Raw genomic sequence first — 20,455 nt, 5'->3', positions numbered from 1 at the left:
GAGAATCGATCTCTGGAAAATTGGCACTGCAACTCCACGGGAGTTGAACTCCCGTGGAGTTTGCTGCCACCTATTTAAGCGCGCGTGACCCCCCCCCCCCCCCAGCCCAAAAACCCTAACTCTCCAGTTTCGTTCCCATGCAAAAAATGTGAAGTTCAGGCCAACCAAAAATAATACTACAAGCTATAATGTGGTTTGTTTCTATCGCAAAGATGACGATGTCGAAGATAATAGTGGACACCACGACGGCAATGCGAGGTGTCCGTGGAAGCTTAATTCACGCTCGGGTTCAAGAGTAGGTGGGCAATTCAAAATCACGGCATACAATGGACTCCACACTTGTAGCAATCCTCGATTAGAGATGAATAACAAGAATGCGTCCTCTTCTTTTATATATCGATTGATTTTACCGCATCTGAGGGAGGATCTTGATCTAAGGCCGAAAGATATCCGTCTTTTAGTGCATAAAGCCACCAACTTGGATGTATCATATCACAAGTGTTGGAATGCTAGGAGGAAGGCGATGATAAAAATATTCGGGGATTGGGATAAATCGTATGAGATCTTACCTCATTATCTTGAAGCACTCAAAAGAGAAAATCCGGGGACTGTCTACGAAGTATCTTCGGACCCCGTTGATGGCGGAGAACGGCGGTTCACCGGTGTATTTTGGGCATTTGGGCCCTGTATTGAGGGGTTTCGTCATTGCCGTCCTCTTCTTAGCATTGATGGAACTCACTTATATGGTAAATACAAAGGCGTTTTGCTTGTTGCAACCGGAGTTGACGCGGATGGCGGGTTGTTTCCTTTAGCATTCGCAGTGGTTGATGTTGAAAATACAGAGAATTGGGCTTGGTTTTTTGCATGCATTAGATATCATATCCCTAGTGTGGGGACGCGGCATATTACATTCATATCCGATAGGATGAAAGGAATTCCAAGAGCACTCCAACGACATTTCCCGCCACCCATGCACTCTGTATATATGCTCATATTTTAATCACAGGTCTATTCATTATGGATCCGGGACCGGAGAATCCCGACGTTTTGTACCTTCAGGCGAGTCATTGTTCAGACCATATTGGTTCGGGAGAGGTAATACGAATAAATTAGATATATATTTCTTCGATTAATGTAATTTTTTAATGAATATACTTAAAACTGATTCTCGTTTTATGTGCAGCCCGTACCAGAGTACACGATGATCGAGCATTCCCATAGTCATTCGGCATGGGTCATAGAGGATGAGAGGGTACTAGCTTTGATCGCTCAGGCCGGTTTTCGACCGTGTTCGACGATTCGTTATATCAGGCTTGATTGGCCGCTTATCACTGCTTTGATTGAGAGGTGGAGGCCAGAGACCAACACCTTTCACATGCATATAGGGGAGTGCACGATCACTTTACAGGACGTGGCCGTCATACTTGGGCTCCGGATTGATGGACCGGTAGTTACGGGCACCGACGATCATAGTTGGCCGGAGGTATGTGCCCGGCTACTTGGACAGGTTCCCGACTTGAGGAGTGGTGCGATGAAGCTATCGTGGCTTCGTCAGACATTTCAGGGCGACATACCAGAGGATGCCTCTGATGAGACGCTCCAGTTTCATGCTCGTGCATACATATTGCACATGATAGGGTGCGTACTATTTCCTGATGCGAGCAAGACTCTCGTACATGCACGATGGCTGCCACTGCTGGAGGATTTTGGTGTATGCGGGGCACTATCGTGGGGCAGTGCGGTGTTGGCATATTTGTATCGAGAATTGAGTAGAGTATCTCTGATGCAGAATAAAGAATTCAAGGGATGCTGTACGTTGATACAGATTTGGTCATGGGAGCGCATTCATATTGGACGACCCACTTTACTTATGCACCGTGACTTAGAGGGGCAGTATCCGTTGGCATACAGGTATAATTGTACACACACATATTTCATTCGTAACCTGAATATTTGTACTTATATATTCGCTATTCTGCATATAGGTATAACGTGCGATACGCTCAGTACAAATCAGCGACGCGTCACCGTCAGTTTTACCGAAATGAGCTTGATGGCCTCCAGCATGAACAGGTAAATATAAAACTCAAGAAGTATGAATATTATAGTTTTTCTGTATGATACTGATAAATGTTTTATTTTATTTCAGTTCAAGTGGAGACCCTATACACCGCCGGAGCTCGATATACATTCTCTTGCACCTATCTGCCGAGATAGTCCCGACTTGTGGAGAGCCAGAGTTCCATTGATCTGTTGGGAGATCGTAGAGATGCATGTACCGGACCGTGTGCTACGGCAGTTTACACTCTCTCAGCATATTCCAGATCCTGTCGAGCAGATCAATCGTCGGCGGCGCCCTACATCGCACCGGACTGACTGGGCCGTAGTCCGTGCGGACTACATAGGCAGGTGGGTTCAGAGGTGGGATTGCATACAGGATACGAGGCCCACAGCTGTTGACTATACCACGTATATGCGTTGGTATTGGGGTATCACACGTAGATGGATCACGCGTGACCCACAGCCTTTAGCTGGACACATGCCACGCCCACCGACAGATAGTTACATCCCTAGTGGGATGAACGAGAGAGATTACGTAAGTTTCTAAGCTAAATTATAATATTTTTTATTGAGTTGATACTTAATAAATTGTTTACCACGCAGGTCCGTGTTTTAGATAGCATTGATGCTGATATTGATGCGCACGTGACTGAGATTCAGGATCAGGTGGCGTTAGGTCTCCTCAGCAGGATCAAGAAGAGCATAGCGCAGGTGTTCCATAAGACTCACGTCGACGAGTTCGCAGGCCGTGAGGACAGGTCTCGCTCATTTGGACGGGCGTACGCTCGACGTCGACGGCCGCGTGATGATGACGCCGGCACTTCGCATGCCGATGGAGCCGGCACTTCGCATGCCGATGACGCCGGCACTTCGCATGCCGATGGAGCCGGCACTTCGTATGCCGATGGAGCCGACACTTCGCAGCTTCATACACAGCCGAATACTCAGATAGTTGAGGCTCATCAGTAGGAACCTAGGGGGCGGGGAAGAGCGAGGGGGAGGGGGAAGAGAGGGAGAGGAATGAGGGGAGCTATATTGGGTTGTATATGAACTTATTTTGATAAATTTTGTAACTTTCCTGAATTTTCAAATACTGAACTTTTGAAGATAAATTGTTGTTCATATACATAATCGTGTGTGTTTAAGACAAATTTTCAAAACCAACCCTTTTAGCATTTTATTTGCAAAAAACGACCTATTTTGAAAATAATTACAAAAACCGACCTGTTTTCAGCCCAGCGCTGAAAACAGGTCGGTTTTTGTAAAAAAAGTCTCCGAAACATCACGGGAGTTCAACTCCCGTGAAGTTTATCGAGAAATTAAACTTCACGGGAGTTGAACTCCCGTGAAGCTTAATTTTGCTTAAAACTCCACGGGAGTTCAACTCCCGTGGAGTTACAGTCGAAAATTTGCCAGAGATCGAGTCTCTGGAAATTTGGCACTGCAACTTCACGGGATTTCAACTCCCGTGAAGTTGCAGTCACAATTTGCCAGAGACTCGGTTCGCTGGAAATTTTCGACTGTAACTCCACGGGAGTTGAACTCCCGTGGAGTTTTAAGCACAAATTAATCTTCACGGGAGTTCAACTCCCGTGAATTTAAATTTCTCGATAAACTTCACGGGAGTTGAACTCCCGTGATGTTTCGGAGACTTTTTTACAAAAACCGACCTGTTTTCAGCGCTGGGCTGAAAACAGGTCGGTTTTTGTAATTATTTTCAAAATATGTCGTTTTTTACAAATAAAATGCTAAAAGGGTTGGTTTTGAAAATTTGTCCCTCAAATTTGTGTTCAAGAAAATAAAAAACCTGTCAAGCTAATGAGAGTACAAGTTGCATACTTAATAACACAAAAATGCGGACTATGGCTAAAATTTTTATATCCATTAATTAGCCAAACAAGTTTTTCTGACCCATCGAGAAGCAAAGAGAACAGAATTATAACTCACAAGTACAATACTTGAAATTATTCTGAGACTGCAATTCAAACCCAATTAAGTAGAGGAAAAAAATAAATAAAACAAAATTATCATTAAAAACAAAGTGGAAAGTGTTAAAATTTGCGAATATTTGATTTCATATGTAATAGGTTTTCGATTTCAGGTATGATATGCTCTTTTTAGGGTAGAAGAGGGGATTTGCCAAATTAATTCATTACTTAAAACTGTCGAAAATTGATTTACCATTATTCACCTAGCATTTCTTCAATTTTGTGCTTTACAAACTTAGGAGAGCCGGATGCACCATCAATCCTATATAAAGAGATCGTTCTACAATCAACCTTTCAGACTTTCATACTCAGAAGTGGACTGCCAAATTCCTACGGCAGTTCATGAATAAAGTAAGAAAAAACTAGAAAAGTGCAGGACAAGCAACGCAAGAATTCATAAAAGTAGTTTCTTTTTCAAGACAAACACAAAAGACAATGAGAAAATGCTGTGCTTTAAATCAAAAGCAAATACAAGGGAAAGTCTTGACGTAAACAAAATTTTAATTCAGAGGGCTACAATTATCATCTCCCTCGCCTCTTTATGCTCCAAATTATTTATAACCTACTTCTCTATATGACTAGATATGAACGAATTCAAAAACGTTAGAATTAGTCCCTGTACTTCAATACGTCATTCTTCTCTAAGTGATACATGTCACAGATTCTACTGATGGTGTTGCTAGCTAAACCATCATCCCCATTCTTACCAGCAATAAGTCTCTCAAGGTCTTTTGAAGGTTGCAAAACCTGTTGACGAGCATAAAGAAAATAATAATTTCATCAAATCAGGGTCACGAATAGTTGAGCAATTTAAAGCTATCATTCTACACAGCAATACTAAAAATTTTTTAATATAGGCAGAGATTGAGACCATTATATTAAAAGTATTTTCCCCTTAGATGTCTGTAAAGTTTATAGCATCCCCAATTTTATCAAAGGCGCACTGAGGCGCATGCCACATATGCCAAGGAAATGACAAAGTGTTCTGTATCAGATGCAGTGTGCTTCTAATAGCCCGATTGATAACCTTACTGTTCTCATTTGTCCTCTCACTCTCTCTCTCTCACCATGCAGGTCTCTCTTTAGGATGTTTGGAGCATGCGACTCTGGGACGACTTCCTGCAAAGCTTCAGTCAATTTATAACAAACAATCTGATGGCAAATGGTAAGACCCCCCCCCCCCCTCTCTTCTTCACCCCTTTTTGTCTAATGATTTCCAGTTGGATCTTTTTGTGGTCCTTTTTTTGCCACTTCTTTCCATCAAGGTTTATTTGTATGCATGCTTGTGAAGGAATTGGATTATATACAGTACACAACCAAATGCCTACCCATGCAATATGTACAACTATATATCCAAAAGATTGCTTGTGGTGGGTAGCCTCCCTTCCTTGAGGAGGTCGCAACGCTTTGCAGTGGTGCACGTAAAGGGTCTACGCACCCTGCATTGTGTCATACCCTAAAGATGTCCTTATTGCACTTATCACTATTTTAAAAAAACCTCCGTCTAGTCCGCCTAGGCCTAAGCGGTACCTTGGCCGCCTAATTAGCGCCTAACGCCTAGGCGGTACTTAGGCTGTCCACCTAGGTTTTAGGAGTGTTTAGATGAGCATTATCTGCTTACGTGGACTGTATCTTTTAGGCCTTGATCGTGATTTTCTGTGTTGCAGCCTCCACGTCCTCCAACATCCTTCAAACTTGTTTAACCTCCAAATATGAACACATCCACTACCTCCTCCGACCTTCAACAAAACTTCTTTGACCACCACTTAAATGAAGAAAGAAATCCGCCTAAACACTAGCCCGACGCCTAACCTTTCTATAACATTAACATTTACTATTAATTATTGTAATTAAAAAATAAAAATAAACACTAGCCCGACGCCTAACCTTTCTATAACATTAACATTTACTATTAATTATTGTAATTAAAAAATAAAAAAGAAAATATCCTAGGTTCTAAGCGACAGGCCCAACACCTAGGCTTCCTAGCACTTCTATAACCTTGTTAATTATTTTGGTTATTTAGCATTTAAGTATGCATGGCTTATTATGGATCTAGAATTGCTATCTTTTTTTTTGCAAATTTATATGAAGTTAATATATATTTTTATCAATTATTATAAAAAATAGTCAAATGCCTAGGCGCCGCTCAGGCGTACGCTTCAGCATCTAGGCACTAGGCGCTGGCTCAAACGGCTAGTTCACCTAGCATTTTCTGTAACATTGATACTTATTAGCACCTCATGAGTTTCCAAATCATTTGCCAGAAAATTTCATCATTCTACTTAGATTAAGCCGTTAATAGTCCCAATGTTTCCTTCAACTTCAACTGTTAATGACATTTAGACTTTGCCCATCCTTCAACCACTTGCAAGTTACAATCATCTGCCTCCACTAAATAGGGATGCGTACTGACAGGCAAATGGAGGTTATGTGTCCAAAAGAGAACATGTCCTACAACTAGCAGCCCATGATCATACTGGATCAAAGAGAGGGTGCTAAACTGGACAGGAGAGACAAGGTGCTTAAGAACAAAGTCATACCTTTCCTACTTGTCTCTTGGGACAGTAGTTCGTCGATGGAGGTTTCTTGGTAACGTCAGGATGAGATTGGCATGGTGCCCACATTTAATTTCCTGATGTATATTTCTTTTCCTAGTTCTTGATTAATCTCGACGATGAAATCACTTTTTAGGTGGGTAGGATGTAAGGGCCTTAATTTTCATATATCATGTTTGTGCACCCTAGAATACAATACATTGAATCCAAACCGTTGACAATATGAGAATGTAGCAAACAACTTTACCTAGCTATAGACTTGCAGTTGGGAATATGATAATGCAGCTGACAATTTGAGCGGTTTTACAAAATATTAAAGTTATTTGATGCAAACTAAAATGATTTTATAGAAAATATAGATGCTCGAGATCTAAGGGAATTCAAGCAAGAACATGAAAATAAGACTACTTTAAGTTGCATCTCAAATAGGGCCTTTCTCACATTAACACATGTACAGTAACAGATATTAATGCGTTTAGGATATACAAAAAATCAGCGTAAGTAGCGAATCCTTCTTTGGTTAATATATGTAAAATATAAGAGATTATTCTTCCCCTAAAATATTTTTCATATTTGTCGCCAAATTAAATTCGACCCCAACACTAAATAGCTAAGCCAAAGGGGGATATATGTATTTTAAATTGGCAGATGATACAAGAAAAGAGTCCTGTTCCATGTGTGCTGTGTGCAACGGACGAGACTGAGCACAAGCGCGTGTATGTGGGTGGATGCATGCGTGACTGGTTGGGTGGTGATGCGAACACGCACAAGCATGTGTGTGCACGTGTGTGTGGGGTGGGGGTGTCAGCGTGTGTGTACTGTGCACATGCGTGTGAGATAAATCTTCATTACACACCTAAATCCTATAGTAATAGAAGCATACAGAAACTAGCTAAATACTTTTTACCCCATCCAGTTGTGGGTAGCCTCCTTTTGAAACATTTTACATTTGAATGCTACTTTTTTCCTATAAACCCTCATATATTTTCTATAAATATCACTATGAGAAAAGGGTCTGAGCTGAAGCCAGGACCATATAGGGACCAGCTAGCCCGGTTAGGGCTGCATCCTAATCCGGTCCCACCCAGACCTCTAACTGGCCTGGCCAAAAACCGGAGGTCTAGTCCAGATTTTAAAGGGGGTCAACCAATAGCCACAATATATGCAAGATTGCAAATAGTGAACCTTCACAACACATAGATAACTTAAGATGTCACATGACTCAGAAATACATCAGGTTAATAGGATGGTGATTAAAAAAAACCATTATTTGAAGCTGGAAGTGAAACAACTAAAAGAAAACTGAAAGAAAGAAACACATATTCTATTAATGGAGCAGACTAGATTATAACCAGCTATACAAAATTACTCCTAATGCAAGAAAATCAACATCAGAGAAATTGATACTAGAGCTTAGAAGAATTTGATATTAGAGAAATAACTAAGGTTGTAGCCGGATTTACCCATGGAGACTGGGAATCAAGCTTTAAATCATCCTTAGAATCATTTTCTTTTCCGTTTCGCACGAGTGAACTCCAAGATTTGGAGCAGTCTGAAACTAACAGCAGAAGTCTCTCACTTCCCTGGAGAGGAAAGAAATAAGTAAAAGATGGAGATGTATTATGAGAAGTAAACAATATAACTAAGATATCTGAGGTAGAGTGGATGGCTAAACAGAACATTTAACTAATGTCTAATCTCTCTTGATTGCCAGAGGCCCAGAAGAATTTTGGAGTAATACTGAAATCTCTTAATTGTGATTCTGTAAACATTCTGATTGAACACGATAACATTCCGTCTACTGAAAGATATTTTTCATACAGAGTTAAAGTTTAAAAATAATACGCTAAAGAACCATATCAAAACAATTGCTGAATAGCAGCTACCATCTCTGCTTAACATTAACAAAGAAAAATTGAATCTATGTATTTTCAGGGATTTTTCAGGAATTGGTACCCAAAACATAGCTAAATAGAAATAGGTCCCCAAATGATGTTATTTTGAAATAAATAACAGGACTAAAAAACATCTGCTATCTAATTATAGGTTAAAGTAACAGATCCTAATGTGGGGTGGAGGTTTTTTTGGGTTTCTCTCCTAGTTTATTTCAAAACAATGTGTATTTTTGGGGATCCAATCCAAATGGGACAAATGCCTTAAAAACAATATTTTTTTAATTTCACCAGTAAAGAGGTACATGAGGTGGAGGTTGAAGGTTAAAAAAACAAAGGTAAAATAATCAAATAAATATAACAATATAACTACTAAAGCCTTTTAAATGAACTATAAGATTTACATTGACAATGAACAACATTATGCTGCTGAAACTACTTTTTCTTTTGAGCAAATCATTTGAATATGTAGATGTCTACCTATTAGCTGAAACTGGCTAGGACATATTATGAATAAACGTGCTTTTAAGTGCTGTTGCACAACATAAATATTCACTGATGATAAGTGAACTTCTGCTAATTGAGAAAAATCAAAGGAGAAGAAACAAATGAACTAGAGGTTTCTTTCGAAAGATATCTTTAAGCACCAAGCTGAATCATGTCCAGTAGAACGATAACATCAGATGAAATAAATGAAAAAGCAAAACCAAGATGTTAATATACTGAAAGAATCCCTAGAACAAAAGAAGTTAAGTAATCTAATATATGCCAGTTATCCAGACACTTGAGAAAAGTATCTCCCTTAACACCAGATTTCATATTATGGTTGATTCATGCTCCCCAACTGAAGAAAAAACACACCAACGATACCAACAATACATAACATAGAGAAATTAAAAATAAGTAAACAATTAAAATTATACCTTAAATGCTCTCCAATTGGAATATGCACGGAACAAGATCCAAAAGAATGGTATATTTGGCAATGGCAAAACCTAAAGCAGATCATTAGATATATTAGATCTAAAATTACATCTTTCAGGCTTTGTTAAAGTAATATAGCATCATGCCATCATACAGTGTCTATGTAATTAGGAAGATTATTTTTCTAATAAAGTATACAGGAAATACACACCAAAAAGGGGGTTTCTCGATATAACAACCTAACTATTAACTTAATTGATAACAGTCTGACAGATATTTGACATAAGTTAACTAGTAAATCGTGCATCTGACATGAGTACTTTTTGGACCTTCTTTGCAAGGTCCAAACTTCAAACGTATTACAAAGGATCCTTAATGTATGGGGTGCCACATTGTTTTAGAGATGTCCAATAAACAAAATAGTCAAGGTACTTATCAGAAGACCCTAAAAGTACAACCTTAACAGAAAACTTACAGTCACTGCAGTGAGAAATATCTTAGCCTATGATGCACGGATACGGATACGGGACACGGATACAACACGGACACGGATACGGGATACGGCAAAATCCAAAAAAATAGGATACGGGGATACGGCAAGGAAAATTTTTTAAAATTATTATTATATATAGAAAAATTTATAAAATTCAACTAACAATCTAAATTATGAATTTATCACAAAATAACAAGTTTGTAAACAAAAAGGAGTGTGATCATCTTGAACAAACTGTACACCAGAACTACCTTCTGCTTCCATTGCTATAAACAACAAGTAACAAGTTCTAATTAAATATTAAACCATAACATATATGAAACGTAATACGAAAATCTCAATTTAGTATAAACAACAAGTAACAAATACAAATTACAATGCAAGAAATATATATTTTTATTTAAAATATGAAATATGTTTTTTAAGTAAGAATTAAGTGATTAACAATTAAATATTTACATGTTCTGATGTTCATAATTTATTAATTAGCATGATAATTACTATTTAAGCTTTTTTTTCTAATTATGCTAATTAATAAGTTGTTACTCACTGACTTTGTTTTTTTTTTACAGATTATACTTGAGAGTTAAGTAGCAACGAGCAAGTGAACAAAAAAAAAAGTTGCTCAGTTGCTCAGCACTTCAGCAGTAGCACAAGCTGCATAAACAAAAACAGTTAATTAGGTTTAGTTATTCAACCATTCAGAGCAGTTTTAAACAATAAATTGAACATGGTCCATGCGAATTTAGTTAGGGTAAAGTGTAATAAACTATTAAAACAAACGTATTAGTTAATCTTATGTCTTTTTAAAAAATAAAAAAATAAAAAAGTAATAAAAGAGAGACGAAGAGAGACGGAAATGAGAGGGGACGGAAATAAGAGAGATCAGATCGATGATGACAGAGATGAGAGGGGACGAAGAGATCTGATAGAGATCGACGAAGGCGGAGATCTCCTCTCGAGATCGACGAAGACGGAGATCAGATCTCGAGATCGACGACGACGGAGATCTGATCTCGAGATCTGATCGACGACAACGGGCGGTTCGTCGAGATCGACGAAGATCTGATCTGATCGACGAAGACGGAGAGAGAGAGAAGAGATCTTACCAGCGTCGGGACGAGGATCGACGACCGACGACGACGAGATGAGGAGAGATCGATGATGACGGGAGGGGATTGATCGACGACAATAAAGCCAGCGGCGAGAGGACGATGACAGGATGCGGTTCGTCGAGCTCGAGAGGACGATGACGAGAGAGATAGAGATGAGGACGAGCGGCGAACTCAGTAAGTGAAAATTAGGGTTTTGTAGCGAAGCGGGTTTGGGTTACGGGTTCTGATTCTGTTTTTTTGCGATGTTTTCTTCATAATTCGGCGAATCCCCGTATCCTTCCCCTTGTTTGACCGTATCCCCCTTGTTTGGACTGTTGACCCGTGTCGGACACGGATTGACCGTGTCCGACACGTGTCTTGCACGTGTCGGGCACGAATCCGTGTCTGATTCGTGTCAGACACGGATTCGTGGCCTCTGGGGGAGTATCCGTGCTTCAGAGATCTTAGCAACATAATGCTTAGAATAAAATATATTCGTTTAGCAATATACTTACACTGAAAGCAGATGTGAGGGGAAGCAGAGTAACTGAACCATAAAAGTTCTTCTTGTGAATTGCAGATCCCCTACATTCAGAACATTATTATGATACAGAATAAAGGTAATTTTTAAGTGAGCTACACAAATCCAACTAATTGAAATAATTAACTTGCATGAAAGTAGCTACCTGATAGCCATGTGCCTTAATCTTCTCCGTACAAGACGAGGGTTCAAACTGCGAGGGTTATATGGAAACATAAGGCGTATAAGATGAAAGCATGCAAAATTTTCAAGGTAAAAAATATACAAGAAAATAGGAAAAGATACCAGTGGTTACAAATGCTATTCGACAGAAATGGCCTCTAGGAAGAGCTTTAAAAAGAGAAAACAGCATTTCATATTCAATTTCCCATATTCTTTTCTATGTAATATAGTTTGTTTTCCTCCATTTCTTTTGTTAAAAGGGATTATGCAAATCAATGAAAAAGAATTTTGGAACGTCAAGACTCAAAACATAGACCAAACTAGACAACTAAATTTCGAGAAAGCATGTTCATGGCCCATTTAATAAGACAATGTCATAAACAATACATGCATTCAAGAGCAAAAATGAAATATGTTCCTCCTTTTTAGCTATCATGCAATCCACTGAGTATCATCCCTTTGCTGACTACTTCATTATGAGTGCTGCCTCTGCCTCTCCTATTTGACTGTGACCATGAATTTGTTTGGAAGGTTCAACACTACAGAATTTGTTCAGGCTCAATGAGAAACAAAAAAATATATTTTTCTTTTTCCTTTTTTATTTCGTTTTATTTTATTTTATTTTATTTGCGGCATACTCGTACTCCAGCTAATGTTGCCTCGCCTAAAAAGTTGAATAAATAAGTCCTGTTTACAAAATTAGGAACAAGAAAAAGACAGAGGAGGTCAAATGGCATTAAAAAAACCTCTCATCAAAATTTCTAAAAATAAGGGTTTTCTATGGAAACCACCTTTAAAATAGGGGTGTAATACATGAACCATCTTTATTGTTTAATTTATACAAAAACCACCTTAAAAGTATATTTTATTTCAATCAACCATCAAAACTCATTTTCTATTGACTTTTTTATCAAAATTTCTTAACTACCTATGTGTTTACTGGGAGAACAAGAGAGGGGAGAGAGAGAACCCTAAATCTAGTGGTAGAAAAAGAGGGAGAGGGGAAAACAAGAGGGAGGGAGGGGGAAGCCCTAAACCTAGAGGTAGAAGAAGAGGGAAAGGGGAGAACATGGGGTATAAAGGAATTTTGATAAAAAAAAGTTGACAGAAAATGAGTTTTTGTGGTTGATTGAAACGAAATGTACTTTTAAGGTGGTTCTTGTATAAATTAAACAATAAAGGTGGTTCATGTATTACACCACTATTTTAAATGTGCTTTCCATATAAAAACCCAAAAAATAATTATAGAACTTGTCTGACAGGACTATCAAAGTTTAGTTTTAACGAGAATGAAGTCCACCCAGCCACAACCTAGGTCATTGATATATCTTACTAATACTACCAAATGTCAACCACCAAATAATTAATAAAGCAATTGACAACTAACTTGTAAAAGCAAAGGTAGGAAAACGCAAGGTCTAAAGTTCCAAAATAGGCTACAGCCAGAAAATATGTCAAATACCATGCCATGACTAAATATAAAAGATATGCCATTATAAAATGGGCAAAACTATGTAAGTGGTAAGCAAAATGTACAATAGTGCAAGTGCACTATTTTTCTTCAATGTTCAGTGACCAAGTAAATTGATATGAACCTTTGACTTCTGTTTTTGTTTGAATAAGGGATTTGGGTTTCCTCTCACTAACAGCAATCTTTTATGGGCGAGTTCTCTTAGGTTCCTTCAAATGGTATCAAACCCAACCCCATCTTTCCAATTGCAAGTAAGCAATTGAGGATGGTGATGTCAGCATTGCATTGTTGGTAAGGGGCTAGTCTAGTGCAAATCCAAGGAGTGACCCTGAAATTGCAATGGCAAGCTGGGAGTAGACTAGTGCAAATCTCGACCGCATGGGCATCGTAACTTTGAAGCGTGGTGGTATTTAGGGTCCGGTAGTTCCACTTTGACTAAATTTGAGCATTGATTGTGTACAAGGGGTTTGGGTTTCCTTCCTCTAAAGGCTAGCTTTCAAGGGTGAGTTCTCCTAGTCCCTTACAACTAATTATGTAGAAAGGACATCCTCTTCTTAACTACCCTTCCTAGACCCCTTACAACTATTATGTATAGAGGACCTCTGCTTCTCTTAGCACATTTCTTCAAATATTACTGACGAAAACCGATATTCTATTGGCGGCTAGCTCCTCATATAGGAGATGTTTTCTCATATATGTTTTACTAAGGTTTAAATGGCTTCATTCTTTCCAGGAGCTTCTAATTTATTGCAACCTTCTTGACATACCTTCTGGATGTATCTCATAATATGTTCTCTTTCCTATGCTAAACTCCACGATTTACATCATACTCTGCAATTTGCTTCTAAGTGTTACCTGAAACTCTTTTGTTGCTTGTATAAAGATTTCAAGTCCAGGGAACAAATAGATACCTCACCTTGCGGGATAAGTAATCTCCACCTTTGTAACATTCTCCGAAACCGATTTCAAGAAGATTTCTGTGGGCTTCACTCTCGACAACAATTTCACCCCCAAACTGCATTTTTTAACAAAATAAAACAAACAAGACACCAATCCATCATCCCCAAATTCCACTAACAAAAATAGCAAAAAACAATAGGGAATAAGAACCTGTGGATTTTGCTCTTGATGGACCCTTGGGGAGCCTTCTCAAGCGCAACCCAGCCTCGATTCATCTGAAGCCCAAAAATGAAAATCACCAAAAAAAAATAAGTGAAAATTCTACAGATTCATCAATTCAGAACCCAAACCTTGTCAGCAACGAAATCAGCCACCGTCTCCATGTTCTGCTTCGTCGACACTCCATCGGCGTTTATCTTTCTCCAGAGATCCTTCAATTTTGGGGGAGATGAAGAGGATTGAGAGCTAGAGACCGAGTCGAGAGATTTCGCGAAGCACCAGTTCCTCCCTTTGATCGGGAAAACAACTAGCCGAGCCCTCATTTTGCAAAGGGATTAGGAATCGAAGTGCGGAATCATAAACAGAGACTGAATCGAACCCTACGATACGCAGGATTGAAGGTGAGTGAGATTTCTTGAAGAGGAGAAAACCCTAAAAAGGCGAGAGAGCTTGGAATGGGCCAGCATTTGAAACAACGAGGGTGGCGGCTTGAAATATAACTGCCGATGTCACTTCGCGTCCCTGCTTCTTAACTGACACGTGGCTGTTCTGCCGTCGTCTGATCCATGGATTTCTATAGGTGCCATAAAGTCTTAATTGAACGCACAATTGCATTTGCATACATCAGTCGGACTTTCTTCCAACTACCCAAACTTTTTTTCCCCCATTTAAAACTGCAGTATAACGCGCTTTGGTGTAACAGGGAAAATATCCATTAAAGATATATAAACATGGACTTGAAAGATTAGAGAATCTTTTTAGATTTTTAAATGCAAGAAAAATAAAATAAACGAATGGATTTAAGGAAGTAAGAGCTTTGCTATAGGGACCCAAAATATGGGACCAATAAAAACGACAAGTGAGATGTCCCCCTCCTATTGGATAATGAGTTGATCATCATTAATGATGGCCAACTCATTATCCAATAGGAGGGGTGTCCCCCTCCTATTGGATAATGAGTTGATCATCATTAATGATGGCCAACTCATTATCCAATAGGAGGGGAACACCTCACTTGTCCCCTCTATTGGTCCCAACTCATTATCCAATAGGAGGGGAACACCTCACTTGTCCCCTCTATTGGTCCCATATTTTGGGTCCTTAAATAATTTTTCTATTTGAAATTATTTATAATTGTTTTAGACATAAATACATTGTTGTAATCGAAAGAATGGTCTCTCTGCTAGAGACACATTTTCCAATAATAATCATCCAATAATATCTAGATTATTAAATTAGATTCTAAATTAGCCCACTGCGGGTGACTAGGTTCTAATATGGCTTCCGGTCCAGAGGGTCTAGTTTCGCCCGGGTCATAAAAACACTAGCATTCTGAACTTAAGTATTTTTATACTCCCTCGAAACAGATCATAACTAAGTACATGTTGGAAAATGGGTGTAGACCCAAACCTGTCAGGCGACGAGCTTCAGGCGACTTCGACACAGATCGGGCGAGCTCCTCTGGCCCCTTCAAGCGAGGCTGGCTGCAGGCGAGCTCGAGGTCGATGCAGGTCGATCCATGAGGAGAAGAGAATAGGGGAACTCGAGCTGATGACCTTCAGGCAAGGTTGAAGATCTGCAGGCGGGGTCTACTCAAAATCGACGACAAGGGCAGGCGAGCTCGTGGCGTGTCACGCTCCGCTTCCTAAAATACCAATGAATCGGGACGCGAGTAAGCCCGCGACGTATTAGATTAAGGAGAATAAATAAAACTAAACATTTCTCATCAACCTAATACGCTAAGCTTCAAGAAATAAATGCAAAGGCACAGATCCCCGATCACAGTAGCGAGAGTATAATGAACAACTCAGAATAAAAAAGAGACATATTACAAATAGAATATCATTCGAGACACAAAGTTTGAGTCAAACATGCCCTTATTACAAAACAGTCCAACTAAAATAAGAAAATACATAGTCCAACAAAATAAGAAGGAAGTACTACAAAAATAACTAAGTCCCTCGAAAGACTAAAGGATAAGGTACTACATAAGTAATCTAGTGTCCATCAGTGAAGACTAAAGGATAAGGTACTACATAAGTAATCTAGTGTCCATCAGTGACTACGGAAAAGAAAAGGCTAGGCTTCTATCTGTTCTTTTATTCCATCTGGAAGACACTCCGGCTGGGCATACTCCTGCTCTAATGCATCATCATATTGGACATTGTTTTCGTCGAAAGTTGCCTTCATCATTGATTTCATTAGAACTTTAATCGTTTACAAATGAATTCAAATAACAAAAATAAAAATTACAACTTTCTTGAAAATAAACGCAAGATCCGTTTATCGTCTCTTGCTTGCGTGGGTCTTTGGCCTGTGACGGGGACGTCGATCTGTTCCGGAAAAATCGGACAAAGCTTCGTCGATCCGCGAGGAGATCTAGAAGCTTGAAGCGCCTATCTCGGCTAAAACGAGATATTTGCTCTTCTTAGGATTACCGGCGAAGGGTAATGCTAAGGAACGGACACGGGTGATAAAGAATCTGATGAAGACATCTCCTCTGTTGAAGCGCTCGACCACTCTTCACTGCAGCAGGGCTTCGCCAACTCTCCAAAAATCCAGATCCTCAAAAATGAGGCCTAATGTTGCTATTTATAGGCAATGGGGGCACCTGGGGCGTCTAGACACCCCTGGGGTGTCTAGGAAAAGCCTAGACACCCCTGGGGTGTCTCAGAAAATCCGAGACACCCCTAGGGTGTCTCGGAAACTGCAGCAGGGCTTCGCCAACTCTCCAAAAATCCAGATCCTCAAAAATGAGGCCTAATGTTGCTATTTATAGGCAATGGGGGCACCTGGGGCGTCTAGACACCCCTGGGGTGTCTAGGAAAAGCCTAGACACCCCTGGGGTGTCTCAGAAAATCCGAGACACCCCTGGGGTGTCTCGAAATTTCTGAGACACCCCTGGGGGTGTTTTGGAATTCCTGAGACATTCCGTTGAGGTGCAGGGTTCCCGATTGGCCCGTGCCTCCGTTATTCCGAAATTCTATCGGCTCACGTCGTTCGTCGATTCACTTCAATCATTCATCGACGTCAATTGAACTCCTGTGGATCGGATAGTGACGTTCATCATCGCTCTTTAACACTGAACCGTGCGTGGAGACCTATAGGCAATTTTCGATGCCTACAGATACCCCCTCCAAAGCGTTCCGGACTCGTTTCTTTTATAGAAGAGGCTGGAATACTTTGGATGTGATTGGTCTAGCCTTCAGTCGGCGTAAGGACCTGTAGTTAGCTTCAACTCTTGGCTCCTTCGATTTTCGGTCTATTCGATGCTTTGACGAATAACCGAAGCTCTTCTGGCACTGCGTTTATCGCTTGGCCGTCGTCGGAGTCTCGAGTCTGCAGCTGATGAATTGAGTTTGGCTCGTGTCATTGAGTTGACCTTGAACTACCTCCGTCACATTGTGTTGACTTAGGGTTTCAGATCATCGTGTGTTGACTTTTTGTCGCAACGCGTTGACTGGCGTTGACCTAGGGTTACGCGTTGACCGGCGTCCACCCTAGGGTTTCGGATCGTCGAACGTTGACTTTCGTTTGCAACGCGTTGCTTGGCGTTGACCTAGGTACGCTGTTTGACGGCTGTTGACCTAGGCGTTAACGAATCGTCAAACATTGACTTTGGTCGCAACGCGTTGACTGGGGTTGGACTTAGCGGTTACGCGTTTGATCGGCGTTGACCCTATGGTTTTGGTATCCGTCAAACGTTGACTTTGGTCGAACGCGGTTGAACTCGACGCGTTGACCTAGGGTTACGCGTTGATCGGTGTTGACCCTAGGGTTTTGGATCGTCAAACGTTGACTTTGGTTGCAACGCGTTGACTGGTGTTGACCTAGGGTTACGCGTTGATCGGCGTTGACCCTAGGGTTTTGGATCGTCAAACGTTGACTTTGGTTGCAACGCGTTGACTGGTGTTGACCTAGGGTTACGCGTTGACCGGCGTTGACCTTAGGGTTTTGGATCGTCAAACGTTGACTTTGGTCGCAACGCGTTGACTGGCGTTGACCTAGGGTTACGCGTTGACCGGCGTTGACCTTAGGGTTTTGGATCGTCGTACGTTGAATTTTTGCTCGCAACGCGTTGACCGGCGTTGACCCTAGGGTTTCAAATCGTCAAACGTTGACTTTGGTCGCAACGCGTTGACTGGCGTTGACCTAGGGTTACGCGTTGATCGGCGTTGACCCTAGGGTTTTGGATCGTCAAACGTTGACTTTGGTCGCAACGCGTTGACTGGCGTTGACCTAGGGTTACGCGTTGATCGGCGTTGACCCTAGGGTTTTGGATCGTCAAACGTTGACTTTGGTCGCAACGCGTTGACTGGCGTTGACCTAGGGTTACGCGTTGACCGGCGTTGACTGGCGTTGACCTTAAGGTTTTGGATTGTCAAACGTTGACTTTGGTCGCAACGCGTTGACCTAGGGTTACGCGTTGACCGGCGTTGACTCTAGGGTTTCGAATCGTCAAACGTTGACTTTGGTCGCAACGCGTTGACTGGGAGTATACACAGTTTAAGCTCTTAAGGTATTGGAGCACAACGGTCCCAAGTGTCGGGGTTGCAGGACCAACTGTTAAAGCTGATTCATCTGCATTTGTGGATTTTTTTATCCTGAGTTTGTTGGATGCTCAAGTCACGAGACCAACTAATGGAGCTGGTACGTCAATGACTTGCATTTATAGGATTTTTGGCAAACCCTCAGCCATCAACGGGTTTGATGAGCCTTTACCGACTACCGGCCGAGACACCCTAGGGTGTCTCGGTTCTAGTGCCGAGACACACACACACACACCCCTTTTTTTGTTTCCTTTTTTGTTTCCCCCTCTTTCCAAAATTCAAAAAGATTCCCTCTCCTTCTAAAGCTCTTTCTTCCTCCTTTCATCCTTCCACCATTGTTTCCTTTCTTTCAAGAACTCAAAACCCATAAACTCCATAAAGAAATTTCGGATTTTGGTGTTCTCTCCTTGGCCGAAAATACCCTCTCCTCCAAGCTAGGGTTTCATCATCTTCAAGCTCAAGAAAAGCCTCTTGATTTGGTGAGTTCCCCTTCAAAACTCTCCTCTTTTTTTTAAGAAAGATCATATCTTTATGTTCTCATGAGTTAGAGGATAGGCTTTTTGATGATGGGTTGTGTATGCACAAGAATTTGGGGGGTTTTATGCAAAGTTACAATAGGGCCGAAATTTGTAGGGGTTTTTGTGAAAAAAAGGGGGCTGAAATTTGTAGGAGCTTTCATGCAAAAATGGGACTGAAATTTTGTGTCTTGGATCGCATGTCCATTTGGTCGAAAATTTGAGGGGTGCTTTATGCAAGAAAACCAATGTTGTTTGAGGGGTTTATTTGCAAAAAAGCAACCCACAAAGTGAGAGGGGTTTATTTGCAAAAGGGCTGAAATTTAGGGCTGAAATTCCAAAAGTTTAGACCACATCCCAATAACCAAAGTTTTGGTAAAGGCATGTGGGCGTTTAAATTGAAATTTGTGTAGGGGTCTATATGCAAAATTGGCTAAATTCTACAAAAGGGCTTATTTGTAAAATTAACCAAAATTGTGGGGTATCGGGGGTGCTATATGATCAGATATGATGACCATGACCCAACTCGAGCGTGTCCTTGACCCGAATTTAGCCTTGAACACGAAGGGTATTTTGGGTATTTCACCAAAATTCACCGCGAAAAATGACAATCATTGTTTCGCATGCACGAAATTTGTAGGTTTAACTAGACTTCAACTATAAAATCCTATTTATACATAGGATTTTAATTAAAGTTCTTAATTTCCCTTTTAAATTTCGTGTATTCATATTTTAGATTGTGCCTGACTTGCTGCTTTTCGTTACAGATTTTCAATGTCTCCACGCCGATCTCGACCTCGTAGGAGTCGTTCTCATTCGCAGCACAACGAGGAAGAGGTTCCCGCGACATCTTTTCCAGCGGCCTCTTTCTTTGGGGGTGAGAATTCACATTTTCCGTATCCCTGATTGACCTCTTCGCGGGTCATGAAGGAAGAACCGACACCCTCCTTCGCGGGGGTTAAGGTTTTAGACTTGTCTTGCTTGGCCAATTCAAGTCTTCTGGTATATTTGGGCGATTTTGTATCGTCCTACACCTTATAGGTCGGTGTATGTTACCACGTTATTCACGTGATGATGCATACCATTC

The 20,455-nt window shown here is 40.6% G+C and overlaps 2 protein-coding genes across 3 annotated transcripts; one reads left to right on the top strand and one right to left on the bottom strand.

Annotated features, from left to right (window-relative positions):
* On the top strand, positions 362 to 3,030 carry LOC109826552 (protein MAIN-LIKE 1-like). Its single transcript, XM_020393580.1, has 6 exons — positions 362 to 823; positions 925 to 1,095; positions 1,184 to 1,911; positions 1,986 to 2,073; positions 2,150 to 2,596; positions 2,665 to 3,030. The coding sequence occupies exons 1-6, from the start codon at positions 362 to 364 to the stop codon at positions 3,028 to 3,030; spliced, it is 2,262 nt and encodes a 753-aa protein (XP_020249169.1).
* LOC109825871 (uncharacterized protein C23H3.12c) lies at positions 4,443 to 14,785 on the bottom strand. 2 transcript variants are annotated; one of them, XM_020392777.1, is made up of 8 exons: positions 14,435 to 14,784; positions 14,295 to 14,359; positions 14,101 to 14,199; positions 11,697 to 11,744; positions 11,526 to 11,595; positions 9,423 to 9,494; positions 8,071 to 8,190; positions 4,443 to 4,796 (listed from the first exon to the last, which is right to left on the bottom strand). In XM_020392777.1, the coding sequence occupies exons 1-8, from the start codon at positions 14,624 to 14,626 to the stop codon at positions 4,659 to 4,661; spliced, it is 804 nt and encodes a 267-aa protein (XP_020248366.1). In that variant the 5' UTR covers positions 14,627 to 14,784; the 3' UTR covers positions 4,443 to 4,658. The 2 variants fall into 2 exon arrangements, with proteins under 2 accessions (XP_020248366.1, XP_020248369.1); XM_020392780.1 differs by lacking the exon at positions 9,423 to 9,494 and having other exon boundaries at positions 14,435 to 14,785.

This window comes from Asparagus officinalis, chromosome 10 (assembly GCF_001876935.1).
Source record: "Asparagus officinalis chromosome 10, Aspof.V1, whole genome shotgun sequence".
NCBI lineage: Eukaryota > Viridiplantae > Streptophyta > Magnoliopsida > Asparagales > Asparagaceae > Asparagus > Asparagus officinalis.
This window is presented reverse-complemented; position numbering and strand designations above follow the sequence as displayed.